Genomic DNA, 21,950 nt, shown 5'->3' on the forward strand with positions numbered 1-21,950 from the left:
TGGTAATAATCAAACGTAACGATCCAACTCGTATCGCCGGATGTTGACTCTTTCGACTCAATGCATCCGCGACCACATTCGCCTTACCCGGATGATAAAGTATTTCACAATCGTAGTCTTTCACCACATCCATCCACCTACGTTGGCGATAATTCAAATCTCGTTGATTAAAGAGATGTTTCAAACTCTTATGATCTGAATAAATCGTACACTTGACACCATACAGGTAATGGCGCCAAATTTTCAACGCATGCACAACCGCCGCCAACTCAAGATCATGAGTCGGATACCTCGTTTCATGTTCCTTTAATTGTCGAGAGGCATAAGCGATGACTTTACCTCTTTGCATTAGAACACACCCGAGACCATTTAAGGAAGCATCACAATAAACCACCATGTCTTCAACACCTTCCGGTAACACTAACACCGGAGCTTGACACAACTTATCTTTTAACAATTGAAAAGCAATTTCTTGCTCGTTCTCCCAAACAAACCTTGCATTCTTCCTTGTCAATTTCGCCAACGAAGAAGCGATCTTAGAAAAATCGTGGATAAACCGACGATAATAACCGGCCAATCCGAGAAAACTTCGGATTTCCGTAGGCATAGTCGGTCGTCCCCAACTCTTCACCGTCTCGATCTTCCCCGGATCTACTTGAATACCGTTTTCGTTCACAATATGACCAAGGAATTGAACTTCCCTTAGCAAAAATTCACATTTGGAGAACTTTGCATACAACTTCTCCTTTCGTAGCGTCTTCAATACTTCACGCAAATGATGTTCATGTTCGTTCATACTTTTCGAGTAGACTAGTATGTCGTCAATGAACACTATTACCGACTTGTCCAACATAGGTTGGCACACTCGGTTCATAAGATCCTTGAATGCCGTCGGTGCATTCGTAAGACCAAAGGGCATAACTACAAACTCATAATGCCCGTAACGCGTTCGAAAAGCCGTTTTCTCTATGTCTTCCTCACGGACCCGCATTTGGTGATAGCCGGACCGTAGGTCGTTCTTAGAGAAATACGTTGCACCTTGAAGTTGATCAAATAAATCTTCAATCCTAGGTAATGGATAACGATTCTTGATTGTCACTTTATTCAACTCACGGTAATCAATGCACATACGCATACTACCATCTTTCTTCTTCACAAATAACACCGGAGCGCCCCATGGCGAAGCACTCGGTCGAATAAAACCCTTCTCGAGCAACTCTTGGGTTTGATTTAACAACTCTTGCATTTCCGTTGGTGCTAAACGATAAGGAGTTTTAGCAATGGGAGTAGCTCCCGGAACCAACTCAATACGAAATTCAACTTGTCTTTCCGCCGGAACACCTGATAATTCGTCCGGAAAAACGTCTTCGAATTCACTAACAACCGGAATTTCACGAATAGGTGGTGGCTCATTGCGAGTATCAACAACATGAGCAAGGAAAGCCATGCCACCGGTAACAACAAAACGACGTGCCCGTGCAAAAGTGCATATCGGCACCGGTCTCCTTCGCTTATCACCATGAATAATTAACTCTCCCCCACTTAGGGTCTTCACACGAATAAACTTATCATGGCATGCAATATCGGCTCTATAACGATCGAGCCAATCCATACCAACGACAATATCAAAGTCGCCAAAGGTCATTGGAATAAGATCAATTTTAAAGGTTTCGGCACCAAAAACAACATCACAATTTTCACACACATCAACCACTAGCACCGTCTTGCCGTCCGCTATTTCGACTTCTATCGGACGACTTAACTTAGCTAACGGTCTATTAAGTTTAGGCACAAATTTAGGAGACACAAACGACAAATTTGCACCGCTATCGAAAAGAATCCTCGCCGGATTAGAATTAACCATGAAAGTACCTGAGACAACTTCGTTCGATTGTTTGGCTTCATCATTAGTCATCAAGTAGTTGCGACCCCTAGCCGTACCCGACGCCTTCTCTAACCGCTTCACATTGTCGTTTCGCAAGTCGGGACACTCCGGCTTCTTATGCCCTTCTTTGCTGCAATTAAAACAAGTGACTTTGTTTCCGGAAGATGGTTTCGGACACTCACGAGCCATATGACCCGGTTGCCCACAATTGTAGCACGTATAAGAAAACCCACCGGTAGTGCCCTTCTTTGCACTATTGATACTTTCGGCCCCCCTCTTGCTCTTGCTCTTCTTGATTGAGGTGTTAGAGTGACTAAAACCTTCAAACTTTCTTTTGGAAAACATGAAATCACTCTTTCTTGGAACCTCCGGCTCAAAACCCCGAGCCAACTCAAACAATTCATCAAAAGTCTTAGCCATACCCCGACTAATCTTCCCCTTGTAATTATCATTCAAAGTACGGTAGAAATCCTTCATGAGCTTATGATCATCACCAACATATTCCGGGCAAAATCGAGTCTTTGCCAAGAATGTAGACTTGAGGGTAACCAAATCCATGGAACCTTGTTGCAAATGGTGCAACTCATCCCGGATTCTATCGAGGTCGGAAGAAGTTCGGTATTCTTTGAAAAACTCTTTCTTGAAGTCTTCCCAAGTCAAACCCATACATTGTTCTTCACCATACAAGTTGATTTTATCGTCCCACCACAACTTAGCTTCTTCGCGTAACATGCTAGAACCATACCTCGTCTTCTTTTCGGGAGGACATTCCGCGGTACGGAAAGCTCCCTCAATATCGGAGATCCAACATGTACTTTTTAAGGGATCCCGCACCCCATTAAACATCGGGGGTTGAGCATCCTTGAAGTTCTTGTAGTGGAAGTCCCGCCTTCCTTCGCCTCCTTCACCGCGAGGATAGATATTCCTAGCGTCAAGGGCCTCTTCGATAGTGGCCTTCATTTCGTTCATTTATCAAATCGGTCACCTGCCCATCGACCGAATCTTGAAAGACCTTTCGGACATCCGTAAGAAAATCTGCTTTTAACTTTTTAAAGACGGCCTCAACCTTGGCCGAAAACTCGGCGTCCTCGCTTGTACTTCCGTTATCATGATCGGGACCGTTTTTCGTCTTCATTCTATAAAACGAAATAGGTTAAACCACAAAAACGAAAGGACAATTACATGTGTATATACATATATGCCACACTACTCCATCTAGCTCAATAATCGTCGTACATTGCTTGTTTAACACGACTTGCGCCCGTAATAATGGTAGCTAGTCATTACTTCGCGAGCACGTCGCATTAACTCGCTAGTACAACGCCTATCTCGCTTGATACTTGCTAAACACAACACAAACAATTAGCACAAGGTTAATTCTCATAAACCAATGCACTAACAATTCCCGATTAGACCCAAAGTCCTACAAGTCCCACATAAAGCGCTCACACAATAAGGTCTAAGTCTAGGCACCTATCTCAAGTCGCCTAAATCCCTTAGACCATGCTCTGATACCACTTGTAACAACCCAACCCGATAACCGACCATAAACAGTCCCAAAAAAAATTTAAACTGCTGCTCAGGTGTGGTGCGCGGCGCGCTCCACTGAAAGTGCGCGGCGGGCACAAGGCGTTCCAGGCTCTGATCAAACTGTTTTTAACTCGTAAAAAGATGGACCACTTCCCGACATTTTTAGACCGAACGCTTTTCACAACAAACTTATATATGTAAAACTAACACGAATCAAACATAAAAATGATGTTTTACAAATGGGGCCCACACGACCCAAAATACAAGTTTAATACAAGTTTAGAGTTTCGACCACCAAAAAGTTTAAGTTCCAAACTACACAATGAGCATGGCGTTTGGGATTAAACTACCCAACTACCGGTCAAATTCTAAGAGCTACTAAAGCCAAAAGCGTCCCCTAGTATCAAGCGGGATCTCTAGTCCAATACGATGCCCTTACCCTTGTCCAAAACCGAACCTATAAAATGGTAAACAACGAGAGGGTAAGCAAAGCTTAGTGAATGCAATAATTATACGAATACATATATAATTATACCTACTTGCATACACTTACACAAACCGCAAACATGCTAGCAACACAATTAGCTTATCGTCACATTAACAAGCTATAATCTCCAATACCACAAGCTAGCAACAACCGCATAATAATATAAATCGAAATGATATAATATGCTTACAATACAAGTAACCATGGTCGACCAATAGTACAAGGGAACTGCGCTCGCGAAAACGCCATCGGTGTTCATAACATCCATTAGGGCACTTAACACCTCACACCACTAACCCCTAGGGTGGCACCTTAACACCTCGGCACATCACCCCGAGTGGCATCTTAACACCTCGATGCAACACTCATTATTTTACGGAGTGGTGTCTTAACACCTCGACACTACACTCCTAGGTGGCATCTTAACACCTCGATGCTACACCCGAGTGGCATCTTAACACCTCGATGCTACACCCTTCACGTGACACATGGTGTCTTAACACCTCGACACTACACATTTCATGCTACAACAAATAGATACATTATATACCTACGCATATAATTATTCCACTCACCTTAACAATTAGATGACGATTTCAACCTCCACAAGCTTCAAAGCAAAGTACCTAATATAATAAGTACTTGATCAACACACAAGCTAAGTGGACTCAATACTAACACTTACACATGAGCATTTAATGACTTAATGTATTAAATCGCCCATTTATACCAAAACCGCCCAATTAAAGTCAAGACCACCACTAATCACTTTAAAGCTAGTGATTAAGGTCCAACAACACCAACTAATACATAATTAGGGTAATTCATACCCATCTTTCCAAACTAGGTCAATTTATTACCCAAATAACCATTTTAAGACAACACACCCATTTCGGGTCATCCACTAACTAACCAACACCCATTTACTAAATAACTAGGTGTGTTAGCAATTAACTCACCAATTAGGGTTCATAAACATCATTTAATACTTTGAAACCCTAGACTAGTCACCAATTAGTATTCAAGACTCAATTTTACCCAAGAACACCCAAAATCACCAATAATGGGTTTTGTGTTCATCATTTACTCAAACCCTAACCCTTACACTAAATCAAAGTAAGGAAAATAAAATTAAAACATACCACAACGAAGCTAGAGATAAGATGAACGCCTTTAATGCTTGAACTTTAACCTAAAACAAGCTCCTTCCTCTTGGATTTAAGCCTTCTCTCTCAAAAATCACAATCTCTTTCTAGAATTAAAGTTAAAGTGATAAGGTTGTTGATAATGGAGTAATGGTGCTCCCCAAACTGACCTATCTGTCTTTAACCCGTCCATAAGTGAATTTACCAAAATGCCCATCAAAATATCTGATTTAAAAAGCTAGAACCCGGCTACAGTAAGGGGTGCGCGGCGCGCTCCCTTTAGTGTGCGCGGCGCGCACTAGGCTCAGCTCACTCAGTGACTTCTGTTTAACTGCACAACATCACCCACACTCTATGTAACATAATTACACTGCTGTACAAACTGATTAGGGTCTTACAACATTCAACCATATAATGTAGTTTCGATTACTTGTGTCTATTTCGTAAAACATTTATAAAAGCAGCGCATGTATTCTCAGTCCCAAAAATATATATTGCAAAAGCATTTAAAAGGGGAGTAATGAAACTCACAATACTGTATTTTGTAGTAAAAATACATATGATGACATTGAACAATGCAGGGTTGGCCTCGGATTCACGAACCTATATCATTCATTTTTATATTAAAACGTATACTGGAAATCACATAATTTTATTTATTAGTTACGTAATATATATATATATATATATATATATATATATATATATATATATATATATATATATATATATATATATTTGTAATTATTTAAGATTTATTCTAAACTTCATTAAAAACATATTCTTTATTTATGTACATCATATCTTAACTTATATGTTATATATATTTATTTTATAGATATATCATTACAATAATTATTATCTATACTTTTAGTTATATTAATATCTATATATATTTATATACACATATGTTTAGTATTATATTAAAAATCAATATTGTATAAATATTTTAAATGTTAGCCTGTTTGATATATAGTTATATGAGATATTATTTTAATTATAGTATATGTAATAAGTATCTTTTATGAAACTAATATTTATTTGTTTAAAATGATAGTTTTGATAATAATAAGTTACTAATAATAATAATAATAACAACTTTATTAATAATGATAATACTAATAATAATAATGATATTGTCAATAATGATTTTATTATTAGTACTTTTGTTGATAATAACAATAATAATACTAACAAGTTATAAAATGATACTAGTAATAATATTCATAATGATAAATTGTATTATTATACTCATAATAATGATAATAATAATAATTATGATCATAATTATAATAATAATACATATGTAATATTAGTAATAATAACAATAACAACAACAACAACAATAATAATAATAATAAAAATAATAATAATAATAATAATAATAATAATAATAATATTATTATTATTATTATTATTATTATTATTATTATTATTATTAAAGAGGACTACCTTATAAAGGAGCTTTAAAAAAAAAAAATATTGTTCCAGCCCGGGATTGAACTCAAGACCACTCGCTAACACGAACCAACACTTAACCAATGCTCTGTCCTGGTTTTTCTGAAATACATCGTACCTGAATTTATTTAACCCTAAAAGTCTGTATCATCTTCTTCACAAACTTCCTATTCGAACAGAGATGAACAAAAAAAAAAAAAATGAATCAATTTATTGATGCTTAAAATCATTTGGAACAGATTCCTTAAGTAATGTTTAACCCTAACAGTGAAGTAATTCGATCCATTTCAGTTTCAATTATTGAACTTAATCGAAGAACAGCCCTTTTTCATATTTGAACTAAAAATCAAACTTAAAATCTAAAGAGTTTTAAATTAAGATTTCTTCATGAGACACGCTTCAAATCATCAGTACAATACTCGTGTATTAACAATTGAACCTAAAACAGTTTATAAATTTCGAATTTGAGAAATTGAAATTCAGTTGACTTTTGAATTCAAATTTTGACTCTTCAAATTCGAAGTCGATAAAGCGAATTGATACCTGAGAATTTGAGGAAACAATCACGACATAGTTTAGGACACTTCTGCATTTCTACTTCTTGTCAATTCTTTTTGAATCAATTCAAAGGCTAAATGGTTTTTTTTTAAAATAACGAAGGCTGCGGTTGTTTTATTTAAACTTCCAGCTGAGTTCAATTATTAGTAGATGATACCTGTATTTTGTAGTTGAATGATTTAAACTGAAATACTAATCGATCGAATTATTTGCAAAGTTGTTGAGTGTGGACAGGAAGTTCACGGGTTTAGAAAACAAAAAGAGAGGAAGGAGAAAGCTACAAAAAAAAAATATATCTCTCCTCTATTACGCGTAAAATCTGTCTCTATATATATTGATATTATTATTCATAATAATAAAAATACTAATAATAATATTGATAATAATATTTGTTAAAATAAAATCAATCATATTAAGACTAATGATGAAAGTAATAATGATAAATTTTAAATAAGATTTATAATTTTTGGTAATAATAATAATAATCATAATACTTATAATTTTTCTACTAATTATTATAATATTGATAATAGTAATTTTAGTAGTTATAATACATTAATCGTATCAAATTTCATATCTAAATATCTTATATAGTAATGTTAATAATACAGATATTAATATTAGCATTAGTATTAATATTAATAATAATGAAATAATAATAATATTAATATACAACTATATTCTTTTTTTTAACTTGCAATTACACACAATATATATATATATATATATATATATATATATATATATATATATATATATATATATATATATATATATATATATATATATATATATATATATATAATATTTTATATGATATCATTCATTTGAATATTTAATATTTATACCTTTTTATATATAATACAATATACATATAATAATATTTATGTATACAATTCATATACATTTTATTTTCAAATTACCATATCTATAATTATGTTCAAATTTATTTACTTTCAATATACTATCTATAATTAACTAAACAGTTTTAAATAATAATTTTAAGTTATCTTAAGTTATCTTTCATTATAACTAAATCACATAATAGTTTAATTTATAATAAATAATTATTTATATATACATTTCTATTTACAATTAATGGTTCGTGAATCATCGAAAATAGTCACAGGGTATTTTAATATATAAAAGAGTTCAAAGTTTTGAGACTCAACAATTCAGACTTTTGCTTATCGTGTCGGAATCATATAAAGATTGAGTTTAAATTTGGTCGAAAATTTCTGGGTCGTCACAAAATAGTTAGAGTGTCATTTACAATCGACTTGTTGGAATGCCTGAACATACCTTTTATGCTCACCTGAACAACCGACTTGAAATAGGTAACAACCATGACGGATAAAATGAACGGAAAATGAAAGATAGAGATGATAGATGAATGTTTTGATAGATGATAAAGATTTTAAAAAAAGTACAGATATAAAATATAATCTGAAAACATCATTATCACACCAAAAATTACAAAATCTGAAATATAATCTGAAACATAAACTAAAACATCATTACCATCAACAAATATTACAAAATCTGAAACATAATCTTAGACATCATTGCCATCTCAAAAATTACAAAACAGATGATTGAATCTATTTAATAATAAACGTAAACATACATGTTTACAGCTGACTTGCCATCACCATATCAGTTGAATTTGTTTAAACATCATTGCCATCACCATATCTTTTGAATATGTATCATTCAGTGTATACAACATACAAGAATGGAATAGTTTACAATCGACTTGTTGGAATGCCTGAACATACCTTTTATGCTCACCCGAACAACCGACTTGAAATAGGTAACAACCATGACGGATAAAATGAACGGAAAATGAAAGATAGAGATGATAGATGAATGTTTTGATAGATGATAAAGATAAAGATGACAGATGGTAAGTAAAGATAAAGATGAAAGATAGAAATATGATGTTGATAGCATGTTTTGACTTTTTATTTTTTATCTCCCGCTCAGAATTTAAAATGCATCGAGACCGATTTTTTGAAAAAAGGGGTTTCTATTCTGGAAAATAGAGTCCAGTTGTTTAAAAAAAACAGGCTTCTATTGTTAAAAAACCGATTTCTTTAGAACCGGCTTCTATTGTCTAAAATAGAGATAGATTTAAAAAAAAAAAAAAACAGTTCTGTTATAATTCAGTAGGCTTATAACTACCTTTAATGGTTATAAGAACAAAGAGAGAAAAAGAGAGAAGAAGGAGAGAAGAAATATTGATATTGATATTTCAAGAGAAATGATACACCTTAAATGGTTACCATACATGTCTATTTATAGTATAAAATATTACTATGCAAGAAATATAATAATAATAAAATTAACATCCAATCTAGATATTTTATAACACAATCTAGATATTTTATAACACTCCCCCTTGGATGACAATTTTATTAGAGAATAACTAGTACTGCCTCGTTAAAAAAACCTTGCTAAAGAAAACCCATTGGGATAAAACTTTAGCTAAGGGAAAAAGAGTGCAGTATAGAGTTGACTCCCCCTCAAGTAGGCAACGCCTGAGTTGTTACATCTTCTGAAAATGCCTCATGCCAATATTATGAACGTGTGTTCTGAAAATAGCAGTTGGCAGTGCTTTGGTATAAAGATCAGCAGAGTTGTTGATTGAACGTATCTCATTTTAATCTGGTTGTCTTTTACGAGATCTTGAGTATATGAGAAGAATCTGAGGTTTTCATCTGAAACTGTATCATCTAAATCTTTTATGTACAAGTTTAGCCCCTGTGATTTGTCTACAGTCTCCTTCATGGTTTGCTCAAACCCTTGTTTCAATTCCTATTCCCTTGTAGTCTTTTCTGAGCCTTACCAATATACCATTCTTTTCCATCAAACTTATGACCATTAAGACCGTCTATGGCTTTGGCGCCTCGTCAGTATTTATATTTTGTTCAGTCACTTTTGATACTCTTCTTTCATTTGTATTATGCAAGCTGCATTATCTTCATATATAGTTGTTGGTGAAGATAGTTGTTAGTCTTTTATAGCGTTCTAATCCACAAGAATCAATAATGATTTGTGTCATTGATCTCAACCAAACACATTTTCGAGTAGTTTCATATAATGCAATCACTTCGTCATGATTTGATGATGTTGCAACAAGTGTTTGTTTTAAGAACGCCATGATTTTGTGGTACCTCCATTTAGGAATACATATCGAGTTTGAGATTTATCTTTATGAGGATTTGATGAATGACCTGTATATACATAATCAACCAAATCTTGTTTTGAAACGTTAGAATAAAATAATTTTAAATCAGCAGTTTCTCAAGGGTATCAAAATATGTGTTTGATCCCGCTCCATTGCCATTTGAGCTGAATCTTGCCAACAAATTAACTGCAAGAGAAATGTCAGGTCTTGTACAATCTATAAGATACATAAGAACCTCAATTGCACTAAAATATGGAACTTCCGATCTGTTAAGATTTTCATGATCTTCGCAGGGATGAAATAGATCAGTGTCAATATTGAGTGATCTAACAACAATGAGTGTCTTTAAAAAAAAATGTTTTAAAATCTTTTCGGTATAAGTTGTTTGATGTACAAGTAAATCATTAGGCATATGCTCAATTTGCAATCCAAGGTAATACTTGGTTTTTTCAAGATCTTTCATTTCAAAATAATTCTTTAGAAGTTGAATGATTTCATAGATCTCTTTATTTGTTCATATGATGTTAAGAACATTGACATAAACAACTACGATCTCATATCCGAACATTGTTTTTATAAAACATACGTGCAAAATAAGTTTATATTTATACCCTTTTTTTTATCAAGTAGTCATCTAATCGGTTATACCACATACGTCCCGTTTGTATAAACCCATTTAGAAATCTTTGTGATTTAATGGAATATATTCCCTTGGGTTTTACATGAGATGCTTATGATACCTTAACTCTTTAGGTATATTCATATATATCATTATTAAGTGATCCATACAGATAAGTAGTAACAACATTCATGAGATGCATTTAAATAACTACCAGGTTGATTAAGTATCTAATAAGTAATTGTATCCATTACAGGAGGATAAGTTTTCCTCATAATTCATTTATGGTCTTTGTGGGAAATATTGAGTTACAAGTCTAGTTTTCCTTGTAACTTCATTTGCACATTTCTTTTCGGATAAAAATTCATTTGTATCCCATACGTTTCACATCTTTAAAAGTGATAACGATTGATCCGAAAACTTTTCTTTTATCGCGCGATTCTAATTCAGCTCTTATTGCTCCTTTCCATTGAGCTCAATCATGTCCATTTTGTATATTCAATGACAGATTTTAGTTCCAGATCATCATCTTTATTCATGATGTCATTGTAACATTATATGAAAATATCTCATAGAGATTTTAGTTTCATTTCGGTTCCATAATATTGCATAATTTATCGCAATTTTAGTATTTACATTTATCAATATCCTCTGCAGAAGGAATATTGATTTGTGGTTCTTCTTGAACACTTTCTCTTACCTCATTATCAGCTGATTTTCTTTTTCGAGGATTTTTATCTTCGGAACCAATTGATCTTCCACGTTTGATGTGTGGCAAAGACTCAACAGTGACATTATTGCCAGCTTTTGAAATTTCAGTTCGAGCTGGAGCATTTATCGCTGGTATATATGATTTAGTCACTTTTTTATATCTGTAAATGCATAAAGTAATTAATTTGCAAGTTCTTGCATATGCATTATTTTTGAACTTTCGTTTCACATTCTTTTGTGCGAGTTCAATATACCTTAATTGATGTTCACATCATGAAGCATCATTTTATTTTTTATTTTTATTTCTCCCCCTAATCTAGGGAACAATGTTTTATTAAAATGACAATCAGCAAAACGTGCTGTAAAAACATCACCCATCATGGGTTCAATATATCTTATGATTGAAGATGTTTTATATCCAAAATATATTATCATCTTTCTTTGAAGAACCATTTTATTGTGTTGTGGTGATACAATTGGAACATACACTGCACAACCAATGTTTTAAGGTAGAAAATATTTGGCTCTTGGTCAAAATCAAGTATTAAGTGAAAATATTTACGACTTCCACATGGTATAATGCGAATTAATGTCGCAGCATGTAAATTTACATGTCCACATATAAATATTGAGAGATTTGTACTCATTATCAATTGTCTAGTTATTAGCTGTAAGCGTTTATCTATTGATTCAGCTAAACCAATTTTGTGTATGCACATGAGCAACTGGATGTTCAACAACAATCCCTGTAGATATATAATGATCATTAAATGCTTGAGATGTTAACTCACCAGCATTATCAAGTCTCATCCTTTTAATGGTGTAATCAGAATAATGTGTTCTCAATTTAATAATTTGTGCAAGAAACTTTGCAAATGCCATATTACGGCTTGATAACATACAAATATGAGACCATCCGCTAGATGCGTCTATTAGAACCATGAAATATCAAAATGGTTCACATGATGGATGAATTGGTTCATATATCTTACCTTGAATTCTTTCAAGAAACATTTGTGATTCTTTTTCACAATATACTTTTCATTAATCACCATATGTGCTTTCCATTAATCACCATATGTGTTTTTTTTTTTTTATAAATCACCATATGTGGTTTTTTTTTTTTATCATATATCCTTTTCACCATATACGCTTTCACCATATGCGCTTTTAATCATATGCGATTTTCATCATATGCGTTGTGCTTTTCATCATATTCGCTTTTTATCATATGCGCTTATCATATGCGATGTGCTTTTTATCATATGCGCTTTTTTATGTGAATAGTAAATTAATTAATTTCGTTTTACTATTCATATAAATTAATTAAGATTTCCTATTTTGTTAATTGAGTAATATATATATACATCATATACTTGTGACTCCGAAGGCTCAAATGAATTTGACCATATAGTTATACGTTGTACCTTGCACATTAATTTTCAGTAGAAGCTTTAGATGCATATTATTTTCAGTAGAAGCTTTAGATGCACTTTTTTTTAATCACCAAATACCACAAACACTTTGTTTGCGTTTGTTCATAGTCATCAATGAAAACCATTTTCTTTAATTTTATTTTATACAATAAAATTAACGCATCATTATTCTTTTCAAAAACAATAATCTATTGTTATTGTTCACTTGTGCCATGTTTAACAACAAAAGTCAACAACCTCTGTCTTGTTTGTTGTGGCAACCAAAAACAACCTTTGCTTTTGTTACAGAGAATCCAAGACCAAAAAACAATTAATTTTTAATTAATCTTTTATCAAAACCATAAATGATTTTATTGATCTACGTTGATATGGCCATAAAGAATTGACGGCTGACCTACTTTTGTAAGTGTATTTCGACTATCATCCCGAAAACGCACAACGACCTTTTTTTTTTTATGAACTATTTGTTTCATATCTAGCTTAGGCAATTATTGTGAACATTTGGTCCCTATAAGAGCATTTATTTTTTAGACTTTTAGTTGATTTGTACTTGTCACAATTAGGGATAGCACCCGCGGGTCGTGGATGCGGATCCATTGGATCCATCACCCGTACCCGCGGATTTTTTTTAAGAGACATCCAATTGAACCCTTGTTCGTTGAAACAATTTGACTATATTTTTACTCCCCATTATTAAACGGGCCATTTTGATGCACTCTTAAAAAAATAATTTGTTTTTTAAGTTTTATTATTCAACCTCCTTTTTTCAACGGTCACGTTTTTAACAAAATATTTGACAAGTTTGAAAAAAAAGTTTTTTATTGATTATCATCAAAAGTTTTCTATTGTCACTCTACTGGATGGAATTATGGCATACAACCAAAATTGCAACCCAACACTACATAAGAACAAAAAGGTTGTTTTTAATTAACATATGTATATGTGTTAAACTCGGAATAATAATAACTTATTTTAGAAAATTAACATAAGACATGTTGAAACATTTTTGTCACATTTAGCTCATCAAGTCTAATACTTATCATTGATAGATTTTATCACGTCTAGGAGATGTTTACTTTTTTCTTGTATTAAGTCCTACTTTCATTTACCTTTGTTTGGAAAAAAGTTTTTTTTTTTACTTTGCTTTTCCCCTTTCTGTAAAACTCATTTAAACACTTTCTTTGTTTTTTTTTTTAAAAAAAAACTTTCTTTTTTTTTTACGTTACCCGTAAATTATAAATATATAAAAAAAAACTTTTTGTTTAAATTTTTTTTCTAGTTTTTAAAAGGCCACTTGACCAATTTTTTAATTCTTTCACAACACTTGATATCGTGATCGTGACCTTTCACCAAAGCAAGAGATATTCTTGATAAACTAAACACGGACTCGTGTTTGAAATTGTCGGCCACAAAAAAATTCATTTGATAAAAGTATATATATATTTTTTAGTTATAGAAGGAGACCACTTCATTTTCAATACTTCATTTTTGACAAAAAACTATTCCATTTTACCATCCCCTTTTTTTTCTTACTTTAACTTTTAAGATATACTTTTAATAAAAATACAAACTACTTTTTCTTATTTTAACTTTTAAGATTTACTTTTAATAAAAATACAAACTACTTTTTGTATTTTAACTTTTAAGATTTACTTTTAATAAAAGTACAAACTACTTTTTCTTATTTTAACTTTTAAGATTTACTTTTAATAAAAATACAAACTATTTTTTTATTTTAACTTTTAAAATTATAAATTTAAGAATAAACATTAGTATGCATGAAATAAATAATGATTAATTGCATAAGTAATCATAAATGTTAGATAACATATAAAGACCCCGTCGTATTCGTATTGATCGGAATTAATCTCGACCCATGGTACCGTGTTGTCAAATGACGTGTTGCGTACATAAAGTACCGTGTTGTCAAATGACGTGTTGCGTACAATCATGAGGTCTTATTAACATAAATATAAATGTTAGTGAAGGTATTAAGAGTTAGATTACAGAAAATATAATTCAGGTGGTATAACCGACCATATATAACTTAAATAACATAAATATAAATGTTAGTGAAGTTAGTAAAAGTTAGATTACAGAAATATAATTCAGGTGGTATAACCGACCATATATAACATAAATATAAATGTTAGTAGTCCAAAATTAGATATATTCAAGTCTGAAAATTATTAATAATTTCATACCTTGATTAGTGATTCGTGATCGTTTGAGATATCTTTTAATTACACTAAGCTTTTCGTGCTGATAACGTGTTATAATTCAGTAGGCTTATAACTACCTTTAATGGTTATAAGAACAAAGAGAGAAAAAGAGAGAAGAAGGAGAGAAGAAATATTGATATTGATATTTCAAGAGAAATGATACACCTTAAATGGTTACCATACATGTCTATTTATAGTATAAAATATTACTATGCAAGAAATATAATAATAATAAAATTAACATCCAATCTAGATATTTTATAACACAATCTAGATATTTTATAACAAGTTCTAAGTTTTCATTTTTAAAAAAATCGGTCTTTATTCACTTTAAAAACCTATTTTTTCACTATCATCAAAAAATCAATTTTTTATGAGGGTTTCTTTTCACTTTAAAAACAGTACTAGTGACCCTCATCTCATTGAACGTGTATCGGATAACATTACCTAATTTCATTAATCTTTTTTTAACAAATTTACTCTACAGCCTAATTGACACGTGTCAAAAAATGTCACACATGGCAGAAAATTCTAGCAACCACCATCGTACCTTCTAGCACCTCCTACATACTTTCATCTCATCTCTATCCAATTATTAATTAATTAACAGTCTATAAATACTTCCAACCTCCTTTCAATAGAAAATCAGTTAAAACGTAACAATCAAAATATCCATCATGCAAAAGGCAAAGCAGATAGACGATGAGCAAGAAACGGTGACGTTTCGAGCAATCAGCGCAAACGAAGAAGGACGAAAATGGGTGGAAAAAACAGAGGTACAAACAAATAATCCCGACACTTTGAAACATATTGAAAAGAAACTGATTGATAAAGGGTTGCACCGGTTGGATCGGCACCCACGTGACGGGGTTCCGATTGAGAAACAACCGAAAGGAGGACGTGGAGGGAAGTACACGTGGGATGGGCCAGGTGGTATGGTGGATGATGAGCTGGACCCGGCTCCAGCTGCTGTAGATGAAAAAGATCCGAATTATGCAAGTGATGAAGAAAAGGATGACGTGGAAGGAGTGGTTGTTGGAGAAGTTGACGTGGCAAAGATAGCGGAACAGGGTGTTGCCAGGGTGGATGTTGATCCTCACTTGGAAGTTGCTTGAATCTTGATTAATGTTGTGATGAATATTTGTAATAGTAAGTAGTTATACAACTTTTGTTGCATATGTACCACTTAAATTGTTTTATTTTAATACTGTTTTATGTTTGAGGTTGATGTTTGATTTTTGAGTATAGTTGCATATAAACGTAAATAATAGAAGTTGTTGAATCCTAGGTTCGCATCGGGAGTTCGGTTTTCAATGTATTTTATTGCGTTTAGTTTGTAGATTTATTCCGTGGCTAGAATGATGTTGTTGAAGCGCAACTCGAGTCGAACTAAAAGATACAACCTGTAAAAACTTTAAAATGTTATTTTAAATTAACAATATATATCTATCTCCGTGTTCAGCTATGCAATTATCGATTTTTAAAAATTTAACGCAAAATCAACGTGTATGAAAAGTACTCCAAATATTTAGCGGGCGTTTTAGTCGGGGTGTGTTCTCGATGTTTGAGGTTTACCTGCGCTTATTTTCTTTGAAAGGAGTTTTTTACCTGGCGTCGAGGTGAGTTCTCGATGTTCGAGGTTTACTTGCTATGAGGCCTCTATGCTCGTATGAGGCCTCTATGCTCGTTCTCGTTCATAAGAGGGTTCATCGTTTATAACAAAAAGTTTATTAAACCCTATTAAATCAAATATAAGGCGTGGATGGAGTTTTAATGATTCGAGTGTAATAGGAAAAATCTCAATTCTTTTGGGCGAAGTGTGTCGTGTCCTAAGTGAAGGCTTGTCTTTTAACGCAAGCAGTATCATTCGCCGTCAACACCACCTGCTAAACATAATTATAGAGACCAACAACGTATAGATTAGGTTGACCTAAGGGCCACGTCAGAAGATCGTATAGATGGGTGTCCGTCAAGATGAATTAGACTAGAGTTATGTACCTTACAAATATCACACTATAATAAACAATATGTATGACACAATAAGACTTAATTAGAATTCTATGTACCTTATAAATATCACACTATAATAAACAACTAGCTGGGTCCTCCGCGCGTTGCAGCGGATATGTTAAGATAGTTGTTGCATGCATAGAAGACTGATTCATAAGGGAGCTAATATAACTATAAAACACCCAACATTCATTGTTATAAGACTACTACCTTTGGCTTCATATACATATGCCTAATTTTGTCACCATAAAAAATATGCCTAATTTTGTCACCATAAAAAGCATATAGATTCCTAAACACACCACTTATCATATCATTGTACATAATGTTGCAGCAATGTAACCAAAAACAGAATCTGGAGACTCATATGCATCGTTTGAAGACGAACGTCTGTAGATCGCAGAGATAGAATATCATGAACAACATCTACAATCGAAAATATTAATACGACATAGAAAAGTTAGAAAGAAAATATTAATATCATGAAGCCATCAACATTTTTTGGGAAAAGGGTGAGATATCTAAGGGATGTAATGCCTCGTTCATCACTCTTGTCCCGAAAAATGCAAATCCTGTTTGTTTAAATGATTATCGCCCAATTAGTTTGATCGGTAGCTTCTACAAAGTGATTGCCAAACTTCTTGCTAACCGGTTAAAGCGGGTAATACCAAATCTTGTCGGGTCTGAACAAAGTGCTTTTATTAAAGGGAGGAACATTTTAGATGGGGCCCTTGTCGCTAACGAGACCCTCTCTTTTCTAAAAAACAAACATGCCAAAAGTGTAATCTTCAAAGTTGATTTCGAGAAAGCGTTTGATTGTCTTAATTGGGATTTTTTGATGGAAGTAATGGAAATTATGGGTTTCGGGGACAAATGGAGAAAGTGGATTCTCACTTGCTTAAAGTCGGCGTCTATTTCTATTCTAGTTAATGGTTCCCCAACAAAGGAATTCACATTAGAGCGGGGGGTAAGGCAAGGAGATCCACTATCACCTTTCCTTTTTATATTGGCGGCGGAAGGGTTGAACGTTCTAACCAAACAAGCAGTGAAAACTCAACGATTCTCGGGGGTGGAAATTGGTCGCGACAAAATCCCATTATCTCACCTTCAATATGCGGACGATACAATATTCTTCGGGTCATGGAGTGAAGGGAACATTCGGAATCTTATGAAACTTCTAAAGTGTTTTGAGTTAACATCGGGGCTTAAAGTCAACTTCCAAAAGAGTAATCTTATTGGGATTGGGGTCGAAAAGTGTGAGGTAGAATATATGGCTCGTCTCTTTAATTGTAACGTTGGTACCACCCCATTTATGTACCTTGGTCTTCCGGTTGGCGGCAACATGAAAAAGGAAGAAAGTTGGGATCCGGTTGTTAAAAAATTTGAAAAAAGACTTTCGGATTGGAGGGCTAGAACGATTTCATTTGGTGGACGCTTGACTCTTGTTAAATCGGTGTTGAATAGTCTTCCGTTGTACTACTTCTCGCTTTTCCGTGCTCCGCCATGTGTAATTAAAAAACTTGAGTGTGTAAGACGTTCTTTCTTTTGGGGTGGGGCGGGTAACAAATCAAAATTATCTTGGGTTAAATGGGATGATACGATTTTACCTTATCGGGATGGGGGGTTAAACTTGGGTTCTCTTAAAACTAAAAATTGGGCTTTGATTGGCAAGTGGTGGTGGAGGTTTAAATCCGAAACCAACTCCTTGTGGGTCAAAGTCATTTCTAGCATTTACGGGACTTCGGGTGGACTCACGATTGATGACATCCCTCTAAATGACTCTTATAAGTCGATTTGGAAGGATATTATTAAAACCGGAACTAACATTGAAGGCTCCGGTCTTCCCTTTAGAAACTTTTTTGTAAAGGAAATAGGTGACGGTGCTTCTACATCTTTTTGGAACGAGACGTGGGTTGGAAACGAGAAGTTGAAGAACAAATTCAAAAGACTATCAAGATTAGAAACAAACCAAGAAGCTTCTATTCAAGATAGACTTTCATGGGATGGTGTTAAGTGTGTGGGTCAATGGTCATGGCAAAGAAATCCAAGAGGTCGGGCGAAGGATGAACTACAACAACTGATGGACATGCTCTCGGGTGTACGGATGAATCCTCAAGTAAGAGATTTGTGGAAATGGAAAGCGGGTGGTAGCGAGAAGTTTTCAACAAAAGTTTTAACAACCTTGATCAACTCGAGACTACTAACTCCAAGTAGCAATTGTAGTGAAACATTGTGTAACAAATTGGTGCCGAAAAAAATTGAAGTCTTTGTTTGGAGAGCAAATAAAAAACGTCTTCCGGTATTGTTAGAGCTTGACAAGAGAGGTATTGATCTTCATTCGGTTCGTTGCCCATTATGTGATGACGATATTGAAACGGTAAACCACTCTCTTATCTTGTGTAAACATGCTTTCGATGTGTGGTGCAAAGTCTTTGATTGGTGGGGTCGAGGTGGTATTCCCTTTGTTAATGTTGAAGATATGTTCATGGAGTCGGGTCAAGCGAATACAAGTGTAGGCAAAAGCATTTGGCAAGCGGTGATTTGGTCGACTAGTTATCTTATTTGGAAGAACCGAAATCAAAAGGTTTTCTCAAATAAATCGTGGACGGCACCAATGGCACTAAACGAGATACAAATTAAAAGTTACGAGTGGGTTGCCAAAAGATGTAAGACAAAGTCATTGGATTGGCATTCATGGCTCCACAACCCTCAAGGCTTCCTTTCTTAAAATCTGGATGCTATCTTAGCATCATGGTTTAGTTGAGGTCTTTGTGTATGGCTATCGTGTTATTCATTCGTGTACCTGTATATAGTTGTATGTGTAAAACTATTTAAAAGTATCAATAAAATTGTTGCCTTTCAAAAAAAAAGAAAGAAAAGCTTATATACCACATAACACAGAACGTATGCGAAATGGAAATCAGTTAACATAATTTACCGTTTGCTAAGCGGTGGTCCTATCCTAACACTCATTATTTTTTTCCGTTAATTATTGACATGTACAAGGCACGTGAGGCCTGAGGGTATTCATGTCCTTTTAACTCCACTTTTCTTTTCCATTTTCATTTCATGTTCAACAAAACCTCACCTGCAATTTAAACAGAAAAAACTATCAAATCCAATTAAAATCAAACCAAAATTCAAATACAAACCTAACCAAAATCAAATCACAAACTCTAAAATTTAAAACACACTTCATGTTTATAAGAAAGATGCACATATGATCATATGACAAATATTGTAAACGAATAAAGTATCATAATAAAGATGCACACGCCTAGTTGCAGTTAGTAACCATTTTTTTAATTATGAATTTGTGATCCACTAATTCATATGAAACATTTATGTAAATCCCAAAATTAATCAAAATTAATTAGCTTAATCACACAAAAAAAAATTACACGTGTCCCAATGATAATACTCATTAACCCACCAGTTTCAATTGAGCGACTAATATGGCGGCAGTTTCATCCTTAATTTCACAACTGCCCCATGATCACACACATTATCACGCCTCTTATTCAGATTCTTTCATAAATTCGATCCTTCATCTTGATTTTGAATGGGTTATCATCATCAGCTGATTTTTTTTAAAAAAAAAAAAACAGGGTTTCTCTCTTGATTTTGTGATCCACTTTCTAACAATATTAAAGATGTTTTTAAATTCAAAGTTGCAAATATCAAAATCATCCTTCGTTCCTCTTTCTTACATGTGATTAAAAAACAGAATTTAAACACTTTCTTACTTGGACAATTCTGAATCAGTCGTTCCACTTAGAAAATGCAACAAACTTGGAACATCGTTTGAGGATGAATTTGACGATGATTTCGGGAAAAAAATGATTCGGTTCACCACCATCTTTGCTTTTCGTTCTGATTTAGTAAAGTAATGGCAGGGGGTATTTCGGGCTTCATCGACAGGGAAAACTCTCGCCGTTGTTCTTCGTCGTTTCGTCAATAACGACGGATAACTATCAAATGAAAACGGAAAAATCTCCCGTTGTTGATTTGTGGTATTCCGGCCAGAGTAGCTCCGGAAGTAGCCGTCGAATTGAAGACGAATTAGCCAGCGAGATTTACCCGGTGGAATTTCGGTTTTCAATATGGAAATTAAAGAAAGGGGCGAGGATGATAAGCTTGAATCACCATCTAAAAAGGGTAACGTTGTTAGTAACTGATGCATTCTTCAAAAGCTTTTCGAGGTATTTTAATCCCTTTTCTTTTTGGATGGATAGATGAATGTACCTGTGATCCTTTGATGCGTATATTTCTTCTAATGGTGTGACTGTTGATTTGAGTACGTTGTCGACTACGACGTATTATTGTTTTTTTTAGCAAAGGACTGCAAAAGCAACGATTATAGGGTCAATTGCGGAAAAAATCGCATAAAAGGACTAACGATAATTGATTAAAAAAATAACTAAAGTTTTATAAAAGAACTAAAAGCATAAACGAAAACAAAATTAAAAAGATACCAGAGACTTGAGAACTCTTTGTAGATTTCATTTGGGATTTTTTTTTTTTTTAAATCGGTGAAAGATCATTTGATCTTTAACAAATCAATACTTGATCGATCAACGAACAAACCAGCAACAATAAAAAAGTACATAGCTTTGGTAACAAAAAATTATAATCGGTCAAAAATACAAACAACCTATGGTCAATAAAGTCATAACCTAACTAAAAATTTTAAGATCTG

The 21,950-nt window shown here is 33.5% G+C and overlaps 1 protein-coding gene across 1 annotated transcript; it reads left to right on the forward strand.

Annotated features, from left to right (window-relative positions):
• The first annotated feature begins 15,856 nt into the window (after positions 1 to 15,856).
• LOC139855372 (uncharacterized) lies at positions 15,857 to 16,463 on the forward strand. Its single transcript, XM_071844591.1, has one exon. The coding sequence runs from the start codon at positions 15,919 to 15,921 to the stop codon at positions 16,354 to 16,356; it is 438 nt and encodes a 145-aa protein (XP_071700692.1). The 5' UTR covers positions 15,857 to 15,918; the 3' UTR covers positions 16,357 to 16,463.
• Positions 16,464 to 21,950: the final 5,487 nt, after the last annotated feature.

This window comes from Rutidosis leptorrhynchoides, chromosome 6, assembly GCF_046630445.1.
Source record: "Rutidosis leptorrhynchoides isolate AG116_Rl617_1_P2 chromosome 6, CSIRO_AGI_Rlap_v1, whole genome shotgun sequence".
NCBI classification, from domain to species: Eukaryota; Viridiplantae; Streptophyta; class Magnoliopsida; order Asterales; family Asteraceae; genus Rutidosis; species Rutidosis leptorrhynchoides.

What these genes read in the sequence shown, in the direction of transcription:
- LOC139855372 (XM_071844591.1), top strand. Translation starts at nt 15,919, where the DNA reads ATGCAAAAGGCAAAGCAGATAGACGATGAGCAAGAAACGGTGACGTTT.